General features: G+C 38.5%; 2 protein-coding genes and 1 long non-coding RNA gene across 4 annotated transcripts in view; 1 reads left to right on the top strand and 2 right to left on the bottom strand.

Moving 5' to 3' along the window:
* The window catches only part of LOC119481956, a 30,521-nt gene extending 25,525 nt beyond the window's left edge, over positions 1–4,996 (bottom strand). For both annotated transcript variants that reach the window (XR_005205326.1, XR_005205327.1), the window contains exons 1-2: positions 4,846–4,996; positions 2,117–2,261 (exon numbers count right to left, since the gene is read on the bottom strand). This is a non-coding gene — a long non-coding RNA (uncharacterized LOC119481956). The remainder of the gene's footprint in view (positions 1–2,116; positions 2,262–4,845) is intronic.
* A 1,496-nt stretch (positions 4,997–6,492) lies between these two features.
* si:ch211-1o7.2 (ankyrin repeat domain-containing protein 53) lies at positions 6,493–9,612 on the top strand. Its single transcript, XM_037759589.1, has 6 exons — positions 6,493–6,557; positions 6,780–6,873; positions 7,791–8,017; positions 8,361–8,525; positions 8,605–8,797; positions 9,166–9,612. The coding sequence occupies exons 1-6, from the start codon at positions 6,505–6,507 to the stop codon at positions 9,574–9,576; spliced, it is 1,143 nt and encodes a 380-aa protein (XP_037615517.1). The 5' UTR covers positions 6,493–6,504; the 3' UTR covers positions 9,577–9,612.
* Positions 9,613–10,351: 739 nt separating this feature from the next.
* tex261 (testis expressed 261) lies at positions 10,352–16,830 on the bottom strand. Its single transcript, XM_037759356.1, has 6 exons — positions 16,580–16,830; positions 13,146–13,225; positions 12,884–13,037; positions 12,719–12,786; positions 12,519–12,621; positions 10,352–11,588 (listed from the first exon to the last, which is right to left on the bottom strand). Exons 1-6 carry the CDS (start codon positions 16,647–16,649, stop codon positions 11,473–11,475), a joined length of 591 nt encoding a protein of 196 aa, XP_037615284.1. The 5' UTR covers positions 16,650–16,830; the 3' UTR covers positions 10,352–11,472.
* Between the last annotated feature and the right edge of the window lie 1,662 nt (positions 16,831–18,492).

Below are 18,492 nucleotides of genomic sequence, written 5' to 3' on the forward strand. Positions count from 1 at the left end.
CAATCACTTTCTTGCTCACTGTTTCTGCCCTCCGTCACTTTTGTGTCTTCTTGAAACTCTCACTTGATGATAACAACTTTTCCATTTTAATATTCTTTCCATAAAAACGTATTACACACCAGTTTTCTGTTGGTAAAAAGGCAGCTGAATTTCCAAGCTGTTTCTTTTCAGGTAGAGCTGACCCGAATCCTTCGAAGCTTCGACCATTGCCATGGTATTCTACCTCCAAATCAGTATTCGAATGCTTCTTTTTTTTTTTACGTAACAAAAAGAAAAGTTTATAGAGCGCACAAGACTGCATGTATTTCCATCCCATGTGCACAGAGTCCTGTTAAATAAAAGCAGATGGGATGCAATTGGATGATGTAACGTACCAATGGGAGAGCCCGTCGCCAGGCTGCTGGCACATGATCTCACTTTCATCCTCGCCCTGAGTAGGTTTAGACAGCTCTGATCGGCCCGTTGCTAATCTGCTCTGCACCAACTGAATGTGCTGTAGCTAATGCGTGCATGCACACTCGCAGCACGTACACGCACACACACACACACACACACAAGGTTCATTGTATTTTTTGAACGCAGTGAGTATCTCAGAGTAGGAGAGATACATTTATAAAAGGTATGTCTTTGAACTTAGAGTCAAAACAGTCACACAAGCACTTGCTCTCATCTAGATCTCTTGTAAACTGTGCTACAGACGTCATGTGGCAGAAAGCTTTTTTATGTACGTATTAAATATATTTAAATGAAGTGTAATGTCTTTGCATAATGTGCTTACTAGATCCTAAACCTGATTAATAAGAAAATTATACTAAGACTAATTAATGAGCTGCTGAGATCAGGACTGAACGGGACAGCTGTCAAAATTGGATAAATATGACGTTTGAACATTCTCTCTAAAAAAACACATAGGTTCGATCTATTCAAATATCTATTTTTGCGCATTAGGTCCATGACACCATGTTCTACTGCAACCGTTTTGAGCTGAACTTTTGTGGGACGCCCTGTTTCTATGTCGTTCACTTTGAAAGCGCTGCAACGGATGAGGAACGGCTGATTCATGAAGTTGAAATGAGGAGTCATCTATACGATACATCCTCATTTCACTACAAAAACCTAAACAAGGTGACAGTTGGCTAGAGGGAGATCACCAGGAGATCGTCTGAAAGTTTCCTACTTGCTGTAGGCTACATTGTAAGTCATTTCTAGTAAATATCACAATATAAAACGTGTGTTTTCTGTTTGAAAAGTACAAACTTTAGAAGATAGCAAGTACTACTCACCCATCTTTTAAGTGTTCTCCAGTCTGATTGTGATACGTGGTTTGTTTACATGACATAACGCAACGATTCCTGTTAGGACACGGTGTCACTCGCTTTGTGACCGAATTCTCTGCCATCATTACGGTTGTTGTTGAATTATTCCTCGTTCAGCTTCACCTAACGTTACATTTAATTTTCAGATAATGAAAGTGACATTGCGCGACTCCCGTCATGCGGCAAATTCAGTGCACGCGAGGCAGACAGCATCAAATGATTCATAACTGATATATTATTCAATAGCCTGATTTCCATACAAGTAATATTCATAATGGTTTAAATAATCAGTTTGATAGTAGTTCCCATCTTTGCTGAGCAAGAGTTTTGTGAAAAAATGAATTAAAGGCCTGTCCCATATAGACGCCGGTTGAGTTTAGTGATTGAAGCAATTAAAAGCCTGAGCTATTAATTGCAGTTTTACAGTGTCAGTGTCATTTTCCCCTGAGCATGAAAAAGAAATAATAATAGAAAGCTTGTAAAATTTTAAGGAGCATACACACTCATACAGACTGAATTTGACATGGACTATGAAACACACACACACTCAACTGTCAGAATAAAGAGGTCATGTCGAGGGTCGTCGTCCGGGGACTTGCGCTGAAAGTCAAACATGAAAGAGCTCTACAACTGAAGGCTCCGTACAACCTCCATGACATGTGACCGAGGTCAAAGGAAGCCGCTGTGGCCGCAGCGGGGCCGCGCTCTTACTATTAACCCGTATGCACTCACATGGACTGTATACACATTCATGTGCACATACACACACACACACACATACACAGTTTACTTGTACTCACTCTTTCTGCGCACACTCATGCATTTGTCATCGAAGTAGCAGTGTGGCCGTGTTGTGATAAAGGCGAAGGCTCTGGGGGGTTGGAGCTCGGAGCAGAAAGCCGGGGGTTCATGGCCCGTCCTTGACCCTCCACTGGACCTTGACAGCTCTGAGTGACGGAGAATAAAAGGAGGAAGTCACAAAGGGAAGAACTGAATGAAAATACACAGCTGCAGTTTTTACAGCCAAGACTGAAATGTGAAAAATCTAGTAAGCGGACGTTGAGGTTAAAGTGTTTGACGAACTAAAAAATAATGAAAAAGATGCTCATTCAGTAATTGTCATTGTGACGATGATGAAGGTGATGAGAATGGTGATGATCGTTGTTGTATTGTAACTGTAGACGTTTCCATCACCACTATACAGTATATATGTGAGTCATTCTTCTTGTTTCTCATTTGTTCCCTCTTCTCTTTATTCCTTTACTATGTTTTTGCTTTATTCTGGTAAAATAAAGATAAGTTAATAATAGGTATTTTCAGTTAAAGGTATTAGAATAAGGGAAGAAATGGGGGCATCCAAACAGCAGATTTAAGGCAAGGTCACACATGCGCAAATTTAACATTCACCTCCCGTTCAATTCCATTTGACTATGCGAGTCAAGAGGTGAAAAAAAGATTTGCATCATTGCATTTGAAATGCAGTTCAACTTTGGTGAACTTCCAGGCGAATATCGCACATGTGTGACCGCGCCCAAACAGTTGAGAGAGTAATTTGATTTCAGAATTTAAATGTGGGTTAAGGAAGTTTGATGCTGCATAGATAGAGAGGGTACGTTTAATTTTAACAACGCTGTGTGGCTAGACTTTCCGTTCTCTAGGATTTAGCATCTCACAGAAAATTGAGCAAATATATGAGAAACACAACTTTACACCCATAATAAAGTAGATTTAAGTGAGTTTGGTGATTCTGAATCTTTTGAATCCCCTAAATTCTGACTTGCTAAAAAGTAAATACTGTAAACCCATACTATAATATCTCTGCCATGACACACATTTTCCCCCACACTGCACATGTGCCTACACTCAGTTCAGTCAGGGTCAAGTGGTCAATAGCAGTGATCAGAGTGGCCTGCAGCCCGATGAGCCCATCGACCCCTCCGCCCCACAGAGACATGGAGAACATAACCGTGCCGATTCATACCGGCCTCACGCGTGGCGGCAGGTCCGGGCACTCTGAGTCCTCTGCAGCAGTGGCAGGATTGATCTGCTTTACTCAGGCCAAGTGCAAGCTGACAATGTTAATGCACTGTCAATACAAACCCACCAGGGATGTATGAGGAGAGAGCTGTGGACTCTACATGGAAGGGTGGAAGTATCCATTTCTGTCGTGCCTGAAGCCACTCATCTGCCCGTATCTGTCACAAGCTATTACATTGACTCAGACCCAACAGGTGTTATTGAATATGCTGTACAGAATTGCCTATTGATGAATACTGTATTTATGAAACATACTGTTAGTGTGGCTACCGGATAAAAAAAAATGATCATATCAAGTGGCTGTCCCTGCAGTTTTTGAGATTTTTTTTCCCACATTTTCTTTTCTGATTTGAGCATCTGCAGCCCCTGTGCTGCAAAAGTGAGGTAAAAAATAAAAAAAGAAGGAAATTCACTTCTTTTTATCACAAGTTCAACTTACTGTTTCAGTTTTCAGTTACATACTTAAAAAATAGATAGAAAAGAGGAAAAAAAAGACAAAGTGGACACCAAATAAACAGTAGTGGAGGTGCTCCATCATGACTCAACAGCACAGAACCAAGAAAAATAAGAATGACATACTTATAGGCTTTTCTTATTAGATACCCAAACAAACATATCCGCCCTTACAATATGGTTTGACGTTATACCTTTGTTAACTGTATATGATGCCATGCAAATAATACAGTAAATATGTTGGGGGATGTCCTTATGGGAGTGTTATAGGCATTTTCAGTGGCTTTTAAGGTGGAAAATGACTACTTGACCTACTTTGCACACATGCAATTTGACATAATACGCCTTTTCACATTTCCCACACAGATTAACACAGGTGACAATTCAGCTTAAATAAGTAAAATATATTTCCCAAGTATACTTTATGTAATAAGTACTAAAATCAATGCACTAATAGTATATTTGTAAGTGTACTACTTGAATACTTCTTGGGACTAAATTGGCCCACTTTTTACTTTATAAAAGAATATTTTTAAGTGTCCTTTAAGTGTAAGAATAGTAAAATTTGAGTACACAACTAGTTTACATCTAAGTTGTATTTTGTACTGCAACTATACTATGAAGTGAGCTATACTACAAGGGAACTTACTGTATAGGTATACTGTTAGTTTACTAGTTATATACTTGTAGCCCACTTTTTAGTTGATGAAAGTACACTTTATTTTTTTACTGCAAGTATACTTGTAAGTTTTCTTTAACTTTTAGTACTTAGCCTGTGATTTATGCATTATTACATAAGGCTCCTTTTGCTATTTGACTTGTGATGAGGAGTGTTATAGGCATTTTCAGTGGCTTTTAAGGTGGAAAATGACTTCTTGAACTACTTTGGACAAACCTGAAAATTACAGTTTTACATAATAAGCCTTTTCACATTTCCCACACAGATTAACACAGGTGACAATTCAGGTGAGCACATACCTGTTTTGCTCAGTTTGCTGTCAATTTGGGTAGCAAAGCCCATAAATATCATTATTTTTACCTGAGGTTTGGTTTATAACCTGCGTCTTGTGGGCACCGAGGAGTTTAAACCCAAGTTTTTCTTCAAAAGGCAGACTTTCAAGCGTCTGCCGTCTAAAATAATTTACATCGTTCATGTTTACCGCAGCTAGCTAGCTACTTCTTTATGAACAACCAAATGACGTCAACAGGTAATCAGTTTTGCGCATGCGCATTGTTGTTTTCCCACTCTGGGCACTAGTTGGAGTTTGCACTGATTAAATTGTAGGATAATAATAAATAACAGCAGCAACCGATGATTGTGTTATGTCATGTTTTAATCCAGATTAGGCTATGTTAATTTTTTAATAACTCAGTACCACTAAAACTCACTAAAACCACATTTTTTCTGATGCTAGCAGGTGACGGTACCGTTACCTCCATGCTTTTTCATTTTATACCATAAAAGATACATTTAGGCCAATTTAGTGTGTGACTCTATGACGGAGTAATAAGGCCATATTGAGAAAAAAAAAATCGTAGATCTCGAGAATAATGTCATAACTTTACTAGAAAAAAAGTTTTAATATTACGAGAATAAAGTCGTTAATTTACGAGAAAAAAAGCTGTAATATTAAGAGAATAAAGTTGTAATTTTACGAGAAAAAAGTCGAAAATTACGAGAATAAAGTCGTAATTTTAAGAGAAAAAAATCGTAATATCACAAGAATAAAGTCGGAATTTTACGAGAAAAAAAGTTGTAATATTACGAGAATGGTATAGGAGAAAAGTTAAGAATTTATTCTCGTAAAGTTATGACTTTATTCTCGTAATATTACGACTTTTTTTCTCGTGAAGTTACGACTTTATTCTCGTAACATTAAGACTTTTTTTCTCCTAAAGTTACGACTTTATTCTCGTAATTTTACGACTTTTTTCTCGTGAAGTTACGACTTTATTCTCGTAACATTAAGACTTTTTTTCTCCTAAAGTTACGACTTTATTCTCGTAATTTTACGACTTTTTTCTCGTGAAGTTACGACTTTATTCTCGTAATATTACGACTTTTTTTCTCGTGAAGTTACGACTTTATTCTCGTAACATTAAGACTTTTTTTCTCCTAAAGTTACGACTTTATTCTCGTAATTTTACGACTTTTTTCTCGTGAAGTTACGACTTTATTCTCGTAATATTACGACTTTTTTTCTCCTAAATTTACGACTTTATTCTCGTAACATTAAGACTTTTTTTCTCCTAAAGTTACGACTTTATTCTCCTAATATTACAACTTTTTTTCTCCTAAAGTTACGACTTTATTCTCGTAATTTTACGACTTTTTTCTCGTGAAGTTACAACTTTATTCTCGTAACATTAAGACTTTTTTTCTCCTAAAGTTACGACTTTATTCTCGTAATTTTACGACTTTTTTCTCGTGAAGTTACGACTTTATTCTTGTAATATTACGACTTTTTTTCTCCTAAATTTACGACTTTATTCTCATAATAAAATCTCAGATTTTTTTCCTCTCAATGTGGCCCTAATACTCACGTCGCATGACTCAGATTAAATAACAACATTTGGGTTATTAGTAATACACATCCTGTATATTATTTCACATTTGTACTCTTAAAAGAAATTTGCTTGTTGCTGTGTTGTCGTAAATCAAGGTTCGTTTCCAGGTTACCACGTTTCCACGGCAACCATGGAACGCGTCAACAAACCTGGAAAACGGAGACATGGGAGATGTAAAAACAGGTAAATAATGTATATATTATATGTTATATATTAGTCAAGCTGGCTGTTTTGAGCGCTTTAGGTTGTTATGTGAACATTACATTTTTGTATTCACCGAAAACCACCACTTTCATTGTCCAAGTTGGTTGAAGTTAGCTTAAATCTCCCTCATGGTGCCTTATTATTGTGTTAATATCATTTACGACAGTACAGTCTGTCTGTCTGTCTGGTTTCATTTTGCAGGAAACGTCGCCACGGATCTCCCCCAGACGGGTCCATGTCTCCAGCTGTTGCTGCTGGGAGCCCAGAGGAGCTGGATGTCAGTGTGAACAGACAGGTAGGCTCATTAACATTACACTATGGGGACATATATACTGTAGATGTTGTCCACTCTAGTGATATGACCATAACCACCACAAATACTAGCCTACCACATACATAAACACAAATAAACCCTTACGAAAAAGTAGTATACTTCAAGTTTATTTTATGAAGTAAAATATTTCATTCATTTCATTTCAAAATTTATTTCGAACATGTAGAATACAAAAAAATAAATAAAGAAATAAAGAAAAAGAATGATCATACCAACAAGTGGACAGTCAGAAACAAGTAGAATTTACATACAATGAAAAGCATAAGTAAAATAAATTGTCAAACACTTGATGCCTTGATTTACATATTTGAAAAGGAGTGAGAAGAAGTATAAACTTATTTAATCCCACCCCTTCTCCATAAGTCAATTATTAATTATTAACCAGCTTCCTTATTGAGCCATACATATACTCTAATTAAATTTACCTAAATTTGTCTAACTATAATTATTATTATCTATAATTATTACCTTTAATCTGTGTCATACAGAAATATAAATTAATTACTGATATAATTATCCTTATCAAAATATAAATTTGTTATCAATCCAGAATACCAATTCTGGATATATTTCCCAAGTATACTTTAGGTAATAAGTATTAAAATCAATGCACTAGTAGTATACTTTATTAGATTAAAAAAATAAATAAAATTAATTTTTCTCGCATGCCTTCACGGTGAACGGAGAATGCAAAAATTGCCAGTACTTGAACATCACATTACTAAATGTAATTTATTTCCACATGTGCACCTTCCGTTGCTTGTCATAGAAGGGAACACACAGGTGTAAGAAATAACACTCCATATCATTATCCGTGTAAGCCATGCTATTGAGAAAGCCTACAATACTGAATGCTTAACTTGTGTTTCATCCTCCAGGATCTGCCAGCGATCCACACGGCCTGCCTCCACGGCCAGCTGGCTGGTGTTCAGGGGCTCATGGCTACTGTTCAGAAGCTCCTGGTGAAGTCCATGCAGGACTGTTTGATCAACAGCAGCGACCTCCAGGGTCGCCGTCCCATTCACATGGTCCTGTCCTCCCGGAGCGCCCCCAACACCTCCTCCTGCCTCGTATACCTGCTGGAGAACGGGGCCGAAGTCAACGCGTAGGGAGCCCTATTTTGTGAATAATTGGAATTCACTTTAGGATGCTGTATTTTCTATCATGGGTTCATTTATAAATTCTGTCAGCTGGATCCAGTGGCACTCAGCTGGCTGTTACATGCTTATTCAATCACCAAAGTAAAGCGTTTTAAAAGACGCTGAATAAAAAAAAAACACTGCAGAGTGCAAAAGTAAACTTATGATTACAATGAGACGATGGTGAAAGTTTATAGCTGCTGTTGCAAGGGATAATGATGATGATTATGATGGCAACAGTAATGGTGGGGATGATGATGAAAGCTGAGAAGACAGAGTTTTTAAAATATGTTGTTCTGTTATTACCAGTACCACAGATTCAGGGACGACCCCGCTGCACCTGGCCGCCTCTGAGGGCCTCATGGACTGTGTAGAGATCCTCACGCAGGCCGGAGCAGATGTGTTGGCCCAGGACAGCACGGGTTTCACTCCTCTGGATTTAGCTCACATCTGGTGCCACAGGAAGGTGGCAAGGTAACGAGCTAAAAGAACAATTTACACCAAAATGAAAAGTTCTGTTGAATATTGACAGACTTCTTGTGTTTTTGTGCAGGCATCTGAAAAACTGCATGTGGCACAGGAATAAGAAGAAAGAAATGCAGGAGAGGAAGCTAGCTCAGACTTTATACAGTGATCTTGTGGATCTGGTCAAACTGAATGATCCCAATGAAAAGGTTAGTTTGTATGTTGTGGAAATCCAATCATCTAAAATTTGGAAGTTTGGAAATTTAGGAAGTCAGACGGCGGCTGGCAGTACCACGGTTTAGCACTCTGCGGCTCACGTTACCGCAGCTTCACAAGCAAGTCGGAAAAAAAGCCAGAGCTAGAGCCAGTGTTTGGTTTGTCCGTTCTGGGCTACTGTAGAAACATGGTGGACTCCGGGAAGAAGACCCGCTCCCTATATAGATATGAAGGACTCATTCTAAGCTAACGAAAACACGATTCTTAGTTTCAGGTGATCATACACTAATGAAAACATAGTTATGAATATTAAATTCCATTTCTGCTAATAGATCCCCTGAAATACTGTTCCTTTAAAAAAAACACATAGCTGAATGAAATGTTACTTAATTCAATATAAAATGTATTCTTGAACAATGTGATCAATGTTCAGGTTCAGTTGAGGCAGCAGCCAGGAGATCCTCTGAAGGATGAGAGCACCTCCGCTGAGCAACCTCCAGCCTCGTCCTCCAGACCCTGGACCGTCTTATCGGGCCTCCAGCCTGAGGACATCCTCAAAGATCCGGACCTCCGGGACAGCGTCACGGTGTGGAGGTACAGCAGCGGCGGGCCGCCTTGGTACGCCACCAAGTGGGACAGCACACGTCAACCCGCCCCTGACTTGTCTCTGGATGTCCTGGAGAGGGTGTTGTTCCCCAAAGAGTTCCCTTCCAGGATTGCCTGGTTTGAGCCACGAGACATCGATGAGGTCCAGCACAAAGGGCACCCCCAGGGGCGGAGCACCTCCCCCTGGACGGAGGTGGCCATGCACCTGGCTGAGGTGCTGGAGCCCGGACACTACTGATAAGAAAAATGTATTAAAACTCATCTGGCATTGAAATAATTCATATAGTTTTTGCATCAAAATTGGTGGGCGGTTAAAAGATTTTTTTTTAGATTTAACACATCTTCATTTTTTATATCAAATAACGTGGAAATTAATATTGTAATTAGAGTATATTTTAAGGAAACATGTATTGTAGAGACATCTGGCAGTATAACAGCAGACCTTTTCTAACAAAATACCCTGCCACCCCACGACTTCACCTCAAAGTGACAAAATTAAAAAGACGCCGCGCCTCCAAAAAAGCGGGGTGAGCGGAGGGGTGAGTGAAAGGTGAGAAAACCTCAGTGAACTGGGTCACCTGTCTCCGATGTATCCCTGCACTTTCACTGCTCCCCCCCGGGGAACAGACTGGGGATCCAGGTGAGGGCTTGTCAACAGCATGTGTGTGTTAAATGCGAGCTGTGGCCTGTCAACTAAGGGTGTGTGTGTGTTGCGTTTTTCCCTTTACTTCACACCTCAGCGGGGGTCAAAGTGCACACCAGCCTCAACCTGGTGCGCCCACTGTTACCGAGCCACATGGGACTTGGATAACATGATGCCATCCAGCTAGGCTGTCTGGCACACACACACACACATATTTTTGAGTGGAGTTCAGGGTGTGACGCCAGGAAAATCCATCGTACTGCAAAATAAAATTTAACACTGAATGGGTGAATTAACCTGATTTAATTGGAAATTACGAGGATCTGTTTTTGCCTTTATTTCTTGTGAAAAGAACCATTTAATCTGCGAGTTATTTCAACAAAATCTTTTATTATACATTTGTGTGCATACCAGCCTACAATGAATCGCACTCCGTAATTGGTAAAAAGAATTTCGCCCCTCTTTAATAGCACTTTCATCAAACCGCTTTGAGCGGCTTTTGTCCCCGACACACCAGAGTCATTGCACAGGTTCGATCTTCACAAGTTTTCATTAGTCGTCTGACGTGATCAGTGTACAAAAATCGGTTTGTTATTACTGTGAATTTTTTAAAAACAGTCCAAAAAAGACAGGCAGACTACAACGCTGGTGATTAATGACTCTGTAGATGCAAGAAAAAAAGTCAACGTAGTGCATCGTTTTTGTGTCCACATGTAGATGATCCAGACTGGGAGATACCCATAGTAGCTCACTTTAATTTAAGAGTGTTTCAATTTAACTTCAGACTGCGCTTTCTGATTTTAAGTAATCGTAATAAGCATTTCTATGGCATTTTTCCTGCAACTTTGCCGGAAATCCTCACACCAAAATCTAAGCTTGGACATCACGATTTAGCCAGAAAGTACCTTTAAGCTGTTTCACTTATCTCCAACCTTCTTCATCTGAGGAGACAAAGTTTTCACTAGTTGTATTTCGTCTCCTAACCTGTCTTCAAAGCTACTTTGTGTGTACTGAATCAGATCAAGTGTGAGACCTACAACACACAAATGACAGCATCTCAAGAAGAAAACTGATGATTTATCTGCCAAAGTCAAAACGTACATGTATTTGTCAGTTGTTAGTTTCATACACATTTGAATACCAAAGCTTAAAAAATGGAGGAGTCCAACATGACGATAAGAAAGCGTTGCGCTACGGATAAGACCCCCGACAAAGAGGTCTCTAGTAGAAGTCGTTGGCAGTCAGTACAAACAGACAGAAAAACAAAGAGACGAACGTGGCCTGTGTAAACTCGTCCAGCAGGAAGCTCTGCTCCGTTCATTGGTCCGTCCTCTTAGTGTGCGTCCTCTTCCACTTTGGACACTGTTTTCGTTTTTAAGTCCCATCCAGAAACAAATTTCCAAAGTCTTTCCTGCTTCCCCTTAATCTCCAACACATACACTCACTCACACACACCCTGACCCCCAAGGTTTCACCCCGAGTCCGAGCTCCTCAGTACATTTTCTGTCGGCTGGGCAGCACTGCCTCCTTGAGGAAAGAGAACACGAGGAGGATCCCGGACCTCTTTCCTCTCTTGCCCTTGGTGAAGTAATTAGACACCACATCATCTAAAAGGAAAGAAAAGAAAAGGGCAGTTAGTATAGTGTTGTTTTTATACTGTGCTGATACCTGGAAATATATCCAAATAAGGAAAGGTTGGTAGTAACGTGAATGATATACAGTATATGTCTAAGTCTCACAACAAAATAGACCCTCAGATTAAGAGTCTCATGCTCTACCGACTGAGCTAGCCGGGCTAATATTAGCACAGGCACTAGTATTAATGCATGGACTAAACTTGATCCGTTCTGTCAACCATAAGAGACCCACTACAGAACCAGTTTTTGTCTTTTTTAGGGGGGTTCAGGTGGTCTTTAGGGGGGATAGCAGGTCAGCAGTAGATGTCACATAGTGGTGTGCATCATCTGAAAGCTGGGAACCTGGAGATTAATTTGAGATGCAGCTCAGCACTGTGTGTCAAGGTGTTATGAATCTACAATAAACATGAATAAAAAAATAAATCGTGACAGCAATTTTTGAGTTCATACTATTTGTTACACAGATTTGGTGCTTAATTAAACCATTTTTTGATCAATAATCCCTCCAAAATACCACATTAAGACACCAAGAGCTTGAGGAACACCATAGAAAAAGCCATGCTGTGATTTGATATCAAAAACTTGTGACATTTGTATATTTCTGCAAGAAAATGTATGTAGAAATATTCAAATACACCATTTAGAGAAAAGGCAAAATAACACATTTGTACTGCACGCAGCTACAGCCTCTTATAGGACATGTTTTTCCCTTGATTACAATGTACTTTTGACATTATAAAATACGCTTTGAAGGGGATTTTCAGAAGTGCAAGGGATCCAAGAATTTCCTAGATTCTTTGAAGAACTTGACAAGATAGAGAGAACGCAATAAAACTTACCGAAGCCTCAACTGCTCCGATCAAAAACAACGTACAGCTGAAGAGACAAAAAAAAGCTCACCTCCTTGTTGCATGGTGGACGGAAGCACGTTTTCCCCCGCTGACAGTGACACAAAGAAGGCGAAGGGGATCACCCACAGGCAGATGGTGAAGTACGCCAGCACCTTGATGCCAAACGAAAGATTATATAAAACAAGTATAGGAGAAATTAGAATTCCTAAAAAGACAGTACATGGTATCATTAATCTGAGACGATCTTACCTCTGAGAATGGATAATACTCTTGTGCAAAGTACTGGAAGGCCATATAATGGTTCACCACTACCAACACTGGAGAAGGAAGAATAAACAATGTTAAAATAGAAACAGGAAAAAAAAAAAGACATCCATGTACATGTCACTAGGAGATAATGTGCGTCATACATACCACAAGAGAGGATGAAGTTTGGGGAGCTCAGCAGTATGTAGGGGAAAGTCTGCAGGAGGCCGAAGTACACCAGGTTGGTGAAGAGGCCGACTCCCACCATCAACACTGGGAAACCTTCAAAGAGATAGAGACCTGCCAGCATGCCTGTCGAGAACTGGACACATTCACACAAACAGTGAAACAGAACACGGGCGTTGTTAACTACATATTTTAATACAGTATATTCTTAAAAAATGGCATCACTCTACATCCACTTACTCACCATTATCATGTACTTTATTATTCGACTGGTGGCTACTGTGTATTCCTCTATTAGTTCGGCCAAGTAGTACAGGCCAGCAGCTGGGTGAAGAAGACACAGATAAGGTGATGAGCAACCAAACAGGTAAAACAACAAAAACAGAGAGAAAATTCTTTGTCATCGGTGCTGCAAAACAGCACTTTCACAGATTCATTTATTAACTTAATCCGCCACTTTTGCTGGAAATCAACTCATATTTAGGTTTCCAAAAAAAAAAAAGAAAGGTGATCTGTTAATTTCGATAATGTGGTGGAGATTATTTCAGAATACGCCGGACAGGAGGATAGTGTTATCTTCACTGCAGTTAACAGTAGCGCTTGGTATTGTTTGAAACTTTTTTAAACTAATACGATACAATACCTGAGTTTTGGTACCACTAGAGCTTCAACAATTAATCAATTAATTATTAAATTATCGGCAACTATTTTTTAAATATTTTTGAAGACAGAAATTCTCTGATTCCAGCTTCTAAAATGTGAATATTTTCTGGTTTCTTTACACCTCTATGACAGTAAACTTAATATCTTTGAGTTGTGGACAAAACAAAACAATTGAGGACGTCATTTTGGGCTTTGGGAAACACTGAACAACACTTTTCACCATTTTCTGACATTTTATAGACCAAACAACTAATCGATTAATCGAGAAAATAATCAACGATTAATCAACAATAAAAATAAGTTAGTTGCAGCCCTATGTACATCTACAAAAATGACACCTAAAGAAAATGATCGTGGAGTGCACAATCATTTTCTTTAAGTGTCATTTTGTAGTCCACATCACTGCAACGTCCCGGATTCGATTCCAGCCTTGGGACCTTTGTTGCATGTCATACCCTTGTCTCTCCACTCATTTCTAGTCTCTGTCTCTAAAACTGTCAAATAAATGCAAAAAATGCCACAAAAAAATAATAATAAAAAAAGAAAATTATCATTCAATACTTTAATTTGAAGAATATTAACACGCTTTTCTACAATCTTTTTCTCCTCTCTCAAATGTTACAGATTTCTATTCAAAAAACTTTGGATGCTAAAGACCAATTTAAGTCAGGACCCAAAAGGTACATATAGTCAATATATTGCTAATGAACAGCTAAGGCCAAGCAAGAAAGACAGGCCAAATATCAGTTCAGTCGAGTGAGTTAATAAAAATACAGACATGACCCACAGTTACTGAGCCCATGTGGAATGAAGGCCAAACACAGCCAAAAAGACTGTACGTCAAAACATGTATGCCAGAGGGGGGACGGCTCACAGAGCAGAGGCTCATGGGAGAGTCCGAGAGCTTCATCACGCAAAGGCAATCTGCACTTTCCAAAAGATAAAGAGAGAGAAGAATAGCGACAGCAAACTGCCTTGCTCTTTTGATCTCCTTATTTGTCTGCCAGCAGACAGACACTCGCCGTAAACTTTGTTCCTCCCTCATCAATGGACAAATCACCACAATAAAGAAAATATGAACAACAAATCATCGTTGCTTGCTGGATTTACCAGAGGAAAAGACTGATAAGAACACTGCCTGAATGAAATACAGTATACAGTAAACACAATTGTGATTCAAATGAGGCAATATCGGATAAGAAAAAGTAAACAAACTAAGAATCTAATGAAGCATGTGATGCCAATTCCTACTAATAAGATACTGTATGATACGCAATCACAGGTTACGCATGCTCTTTCACCTAGTTTTGATTACAAAGCAGCTTATGAGCAGCAACAAAAAGCCGGAAGAAAAGCTACTAAGTAAGGTAGTCACTGGTAATAAATCAAGTCCGTACCACTTTCTCATAATGCACATATTACGGAGGATTATAAATGTATCTAACGGCTAAATCATTTCCAAATGCTTCACAGATCAGTTATAAGACATTTGTTTGTTGACAGGTTGTGAGAAATCCTTTTGGCTTTTGATGACTCTTTCTTTTCAGTAATAATGTAGTAATGAATGCTGGTAATCCATTACTTAAATGCTCACTTTCTGAGAAGCCATGAGTGCCCTATTAATGTCAATAAGTTGCTAATAAAAGGCGTTCTGTCTTTCGGTCTGATTTGCACCTTTGGTAATATGCGTGCTCAAGATCATGTCAAACTGCAGCGCATGATCAAGACAGCAAGCAGGATCACTGGGATCGATCAGGTGTCTGCAGCACAGCTGTATAGGGACCTTATTCTAAAAAAAAAAAGCAGATCAGATCCTCAACGATCCTACCCATCCTCTCCATCAGAAACTCAAAAGGAGCAGTAGATCAAATAGCAGATTCCTGCAGAAAAAAAATATGCATTTGGGTTGTGTGCAGGATCCTGGGAAGTGTGTGAGGTTTTTATATGTTGTTTTTAAGAGACATGTATATGACCACATGAATTTCCGCTTGTGGGATAATAAAGTTGACCTTTGACCTTTAATAAACAGATGCTTTTTGTGATGAAAAAGACAAAGCAAATGTCATGCTCAAGCAGAGAAGACACCAGCCAAAACGATTTTCACAGCCTGACTAACAAGAAGTTGTTCATATTAATGGATTATAACTGACCTATACAGCATTAGTAAATGTTTTATTTAACATTGATAAACAGAGGTTGCCTTATTAGAAAGTGGTACCATCATTTAATTTAATAAATGTTTTAAGCTGTATTCAGTTTAGCAAACAAACTGGAAATCCTTGTTCTTTGATCCCCCCCTCCAAAAAACACATGCACACAGAGACCTGACAGGTGAGTGTGACAGACACTAACAGAGGTTGACAGTCAAGCAGCCACACCTGCACCTGACAGCTGCTGCAGGTGTTTACGTGGCCAGGTAGCTAACTAACTGGCAACGTGGACAGACTCTCTGCCAAGTTTCCTATAAAATAAAACGTTTTGGAGCAACATATTGTTGGTACAGCTCGTGACAGGCACATGTTATGTAGCCAGCATGTCAACTAACCTACTAGATTATATAATGTAAACAAAAAGGCTAGATTATTAAGCAATATAGGTTCATATAAGATTACATAATAACCTTAAAGACAGTTGCTGGATGCTACTTTACCTACTGCATACCAGACATTATGACCACACTAATGCTGCAACTGATTGATTAGTTAATATCGATTAAAAAGGTTGAAGGAGAGAGAGAGAGAGAGAAATGCAAACTATTAGCAAACATCCTGCAGAAGCTAGCTAGCTAAACATGCTAGCAGCACTTCTGTGAACTAACACGTGTAACTTATTTATTCTTTAGGCAGATTGACTTTTTCTCTTTGCATTTTATCATCAACTCAATGCTCAGTGTTAATACAGTCGCAGCTTTGAGAAACGGAGCCTCCTTTGATGTTAAATGGTGCAACTTCTCCTGGTCCGCTAGCATTAGCAGGCGAATATTAGCTACGGATTTCCCAGCATGCACTCACTTACCTATTGCTAGAGTGACGAAGGATATCTGGATGATTAGCGACAGCCAGCTGAGTAAATAAATAAACCACATCTCTCTGCATGTGAAACGACACACAAATATATGAAAATAAGACAGAAAACGAGCTAGCAGGGCTGCTAACTAGCTCTGTGGAGAACCGGTCAAAGTTCCTGCCCCTCAGTGTGTTCAGTAGAGGCCGAGGAGAGGAGACAAGAAGGGCCTGCACTCAGGATGGTTCTGGGTGTAGCATCACCTGTGGTTGGAGGTGGAAGTGCAGTAGTCTGACAGATAACAAAACACAAGTACTGTATTTGTGTTCCTGAGAAATACATTATAAATGGCTGTATTTACTCAAAGCAAGGCAAGGCAAGTTTATTTATATAGCACATTTCATACACAAAGGCAATTCAAAGTGCTTTACATATATAAAAGCAAGATAAAAGAGCACAAAGTGCATAAGATAAAAACAGATAAAAGAATATAAAAGTATAAGTTAAAAGGATAATAAAAACAATCAAAAGACAGTAAAGTGCAGCATTTGATCAATTAAGAAAAGCGTCTGAGAACAGTTTTTGGTCTTGAGTCTAGATTTGAAAGTGGCCACTGTTGGTGCATCTTTGACCTCATCTGGAAGTTTGTTCCACAGTTGAGCAGCGTAAAAGCTAAAAGCAGCCTCACCATGTTTACCACTTAAGCACTAAATTATTTGCTCCTCATTCACCCACTTGTCCACACCCACACCCACAGCCACAACCCCAAAATCAACAACTAACTGTCCTGATTTATGAAATGCACTGTTTGAGTATTTGAGTATGGAAGACAGAACCTGCCAAAATAAACAAATAAATGACTCGGTCAATAAATAAATAGATAAATAAATAGATAAACAATTAGATAAATAAATAAGTAAATAAATAAATATGTCATTAAATGTAGTCATTAATTAATTGATCAAATGTGACATAAATTGATATCTCTGTTTTAATTTTAAATTGTATTTATTTATGTTTGCATTTTTTTATTTATTAAATTTTTGTTTGATTCATTTTTATTTATTTATTTATTTTTTGCATTTATTCATTTATTTTTGCATTTATTATTTAATTATTTTTGCATTCTTTTATTTTTTATATATATTCTAAAAGTATTTACTTACAGTATGTATTTGTGCATTTGTTTATTTATTTGAGTGTTTGCCCATGAAAATAAAAAAACTTGCATTATGTCAAAACTATGACAAAAGATTGATTTACTGAATCAAAATATGGTATACTAAGTCAAAATTATGCATATTAAAACATTTATCAAAACAACAAACATTTTATATAAATATTAAGTGTTGCACTGGTAGGGTAATAGCTGTTACATCTCCACAGCTTACCTATGCGATTGGCTAAGTTTAACCTAGAAATATCACAGTTGAACCAAGGAAATAACACTGTAAAAAAGCTTATTGAAAGGCAAACAACAACAACAACAAAACATGTTTACTGTTGTATGCCCATACATTCGCCATATCTCTGTCTACATTCATGAAATTAGCTGGTTTCTCAGGACCTTCAATATGGTCATATTTGTTTCAGGAATTGTAGCTTTGGTAAAGGTCGTACATGCAAACATGCTTCCTTTCTTCTGTTCATTAAGCTGTGAAACATACTGTAGGACCAGTATCAGTGGAAAGAAAAGGGGACACTGCCTGCAGTGTAATACACAGTTTAGGTGTTAATGCCACTCAGTATCACTATCGTTTCTTGTGAACACGTCCTTTATGTTTGTATCGGTATCAGTTTCAGAACCTCCCGTCTCGTTTTCATTACCTGTATGTCTCTAACTCCTGCTTTCTTTCTTTCTCTTTCTCTCTACACACACTCACACACTGGCTTTCATGTGCATTGATTCAATAACACTGAGGGGC

This window comes from Sebastes umbrosus, chromosome 22 (genome assembly GCF_015220745.1).
Source record: "Sebastes umbrosus isolate fSebUmb1 chromosome 22, fSebUmb1.pri, whole genome shotgun sequence".
Lineage (NCBI taxonomy): Eukaryota > Metazoa > Chordata > Actinopteri > Perciformes > Sebastidae > Sebastes > Sebastes umbrosus.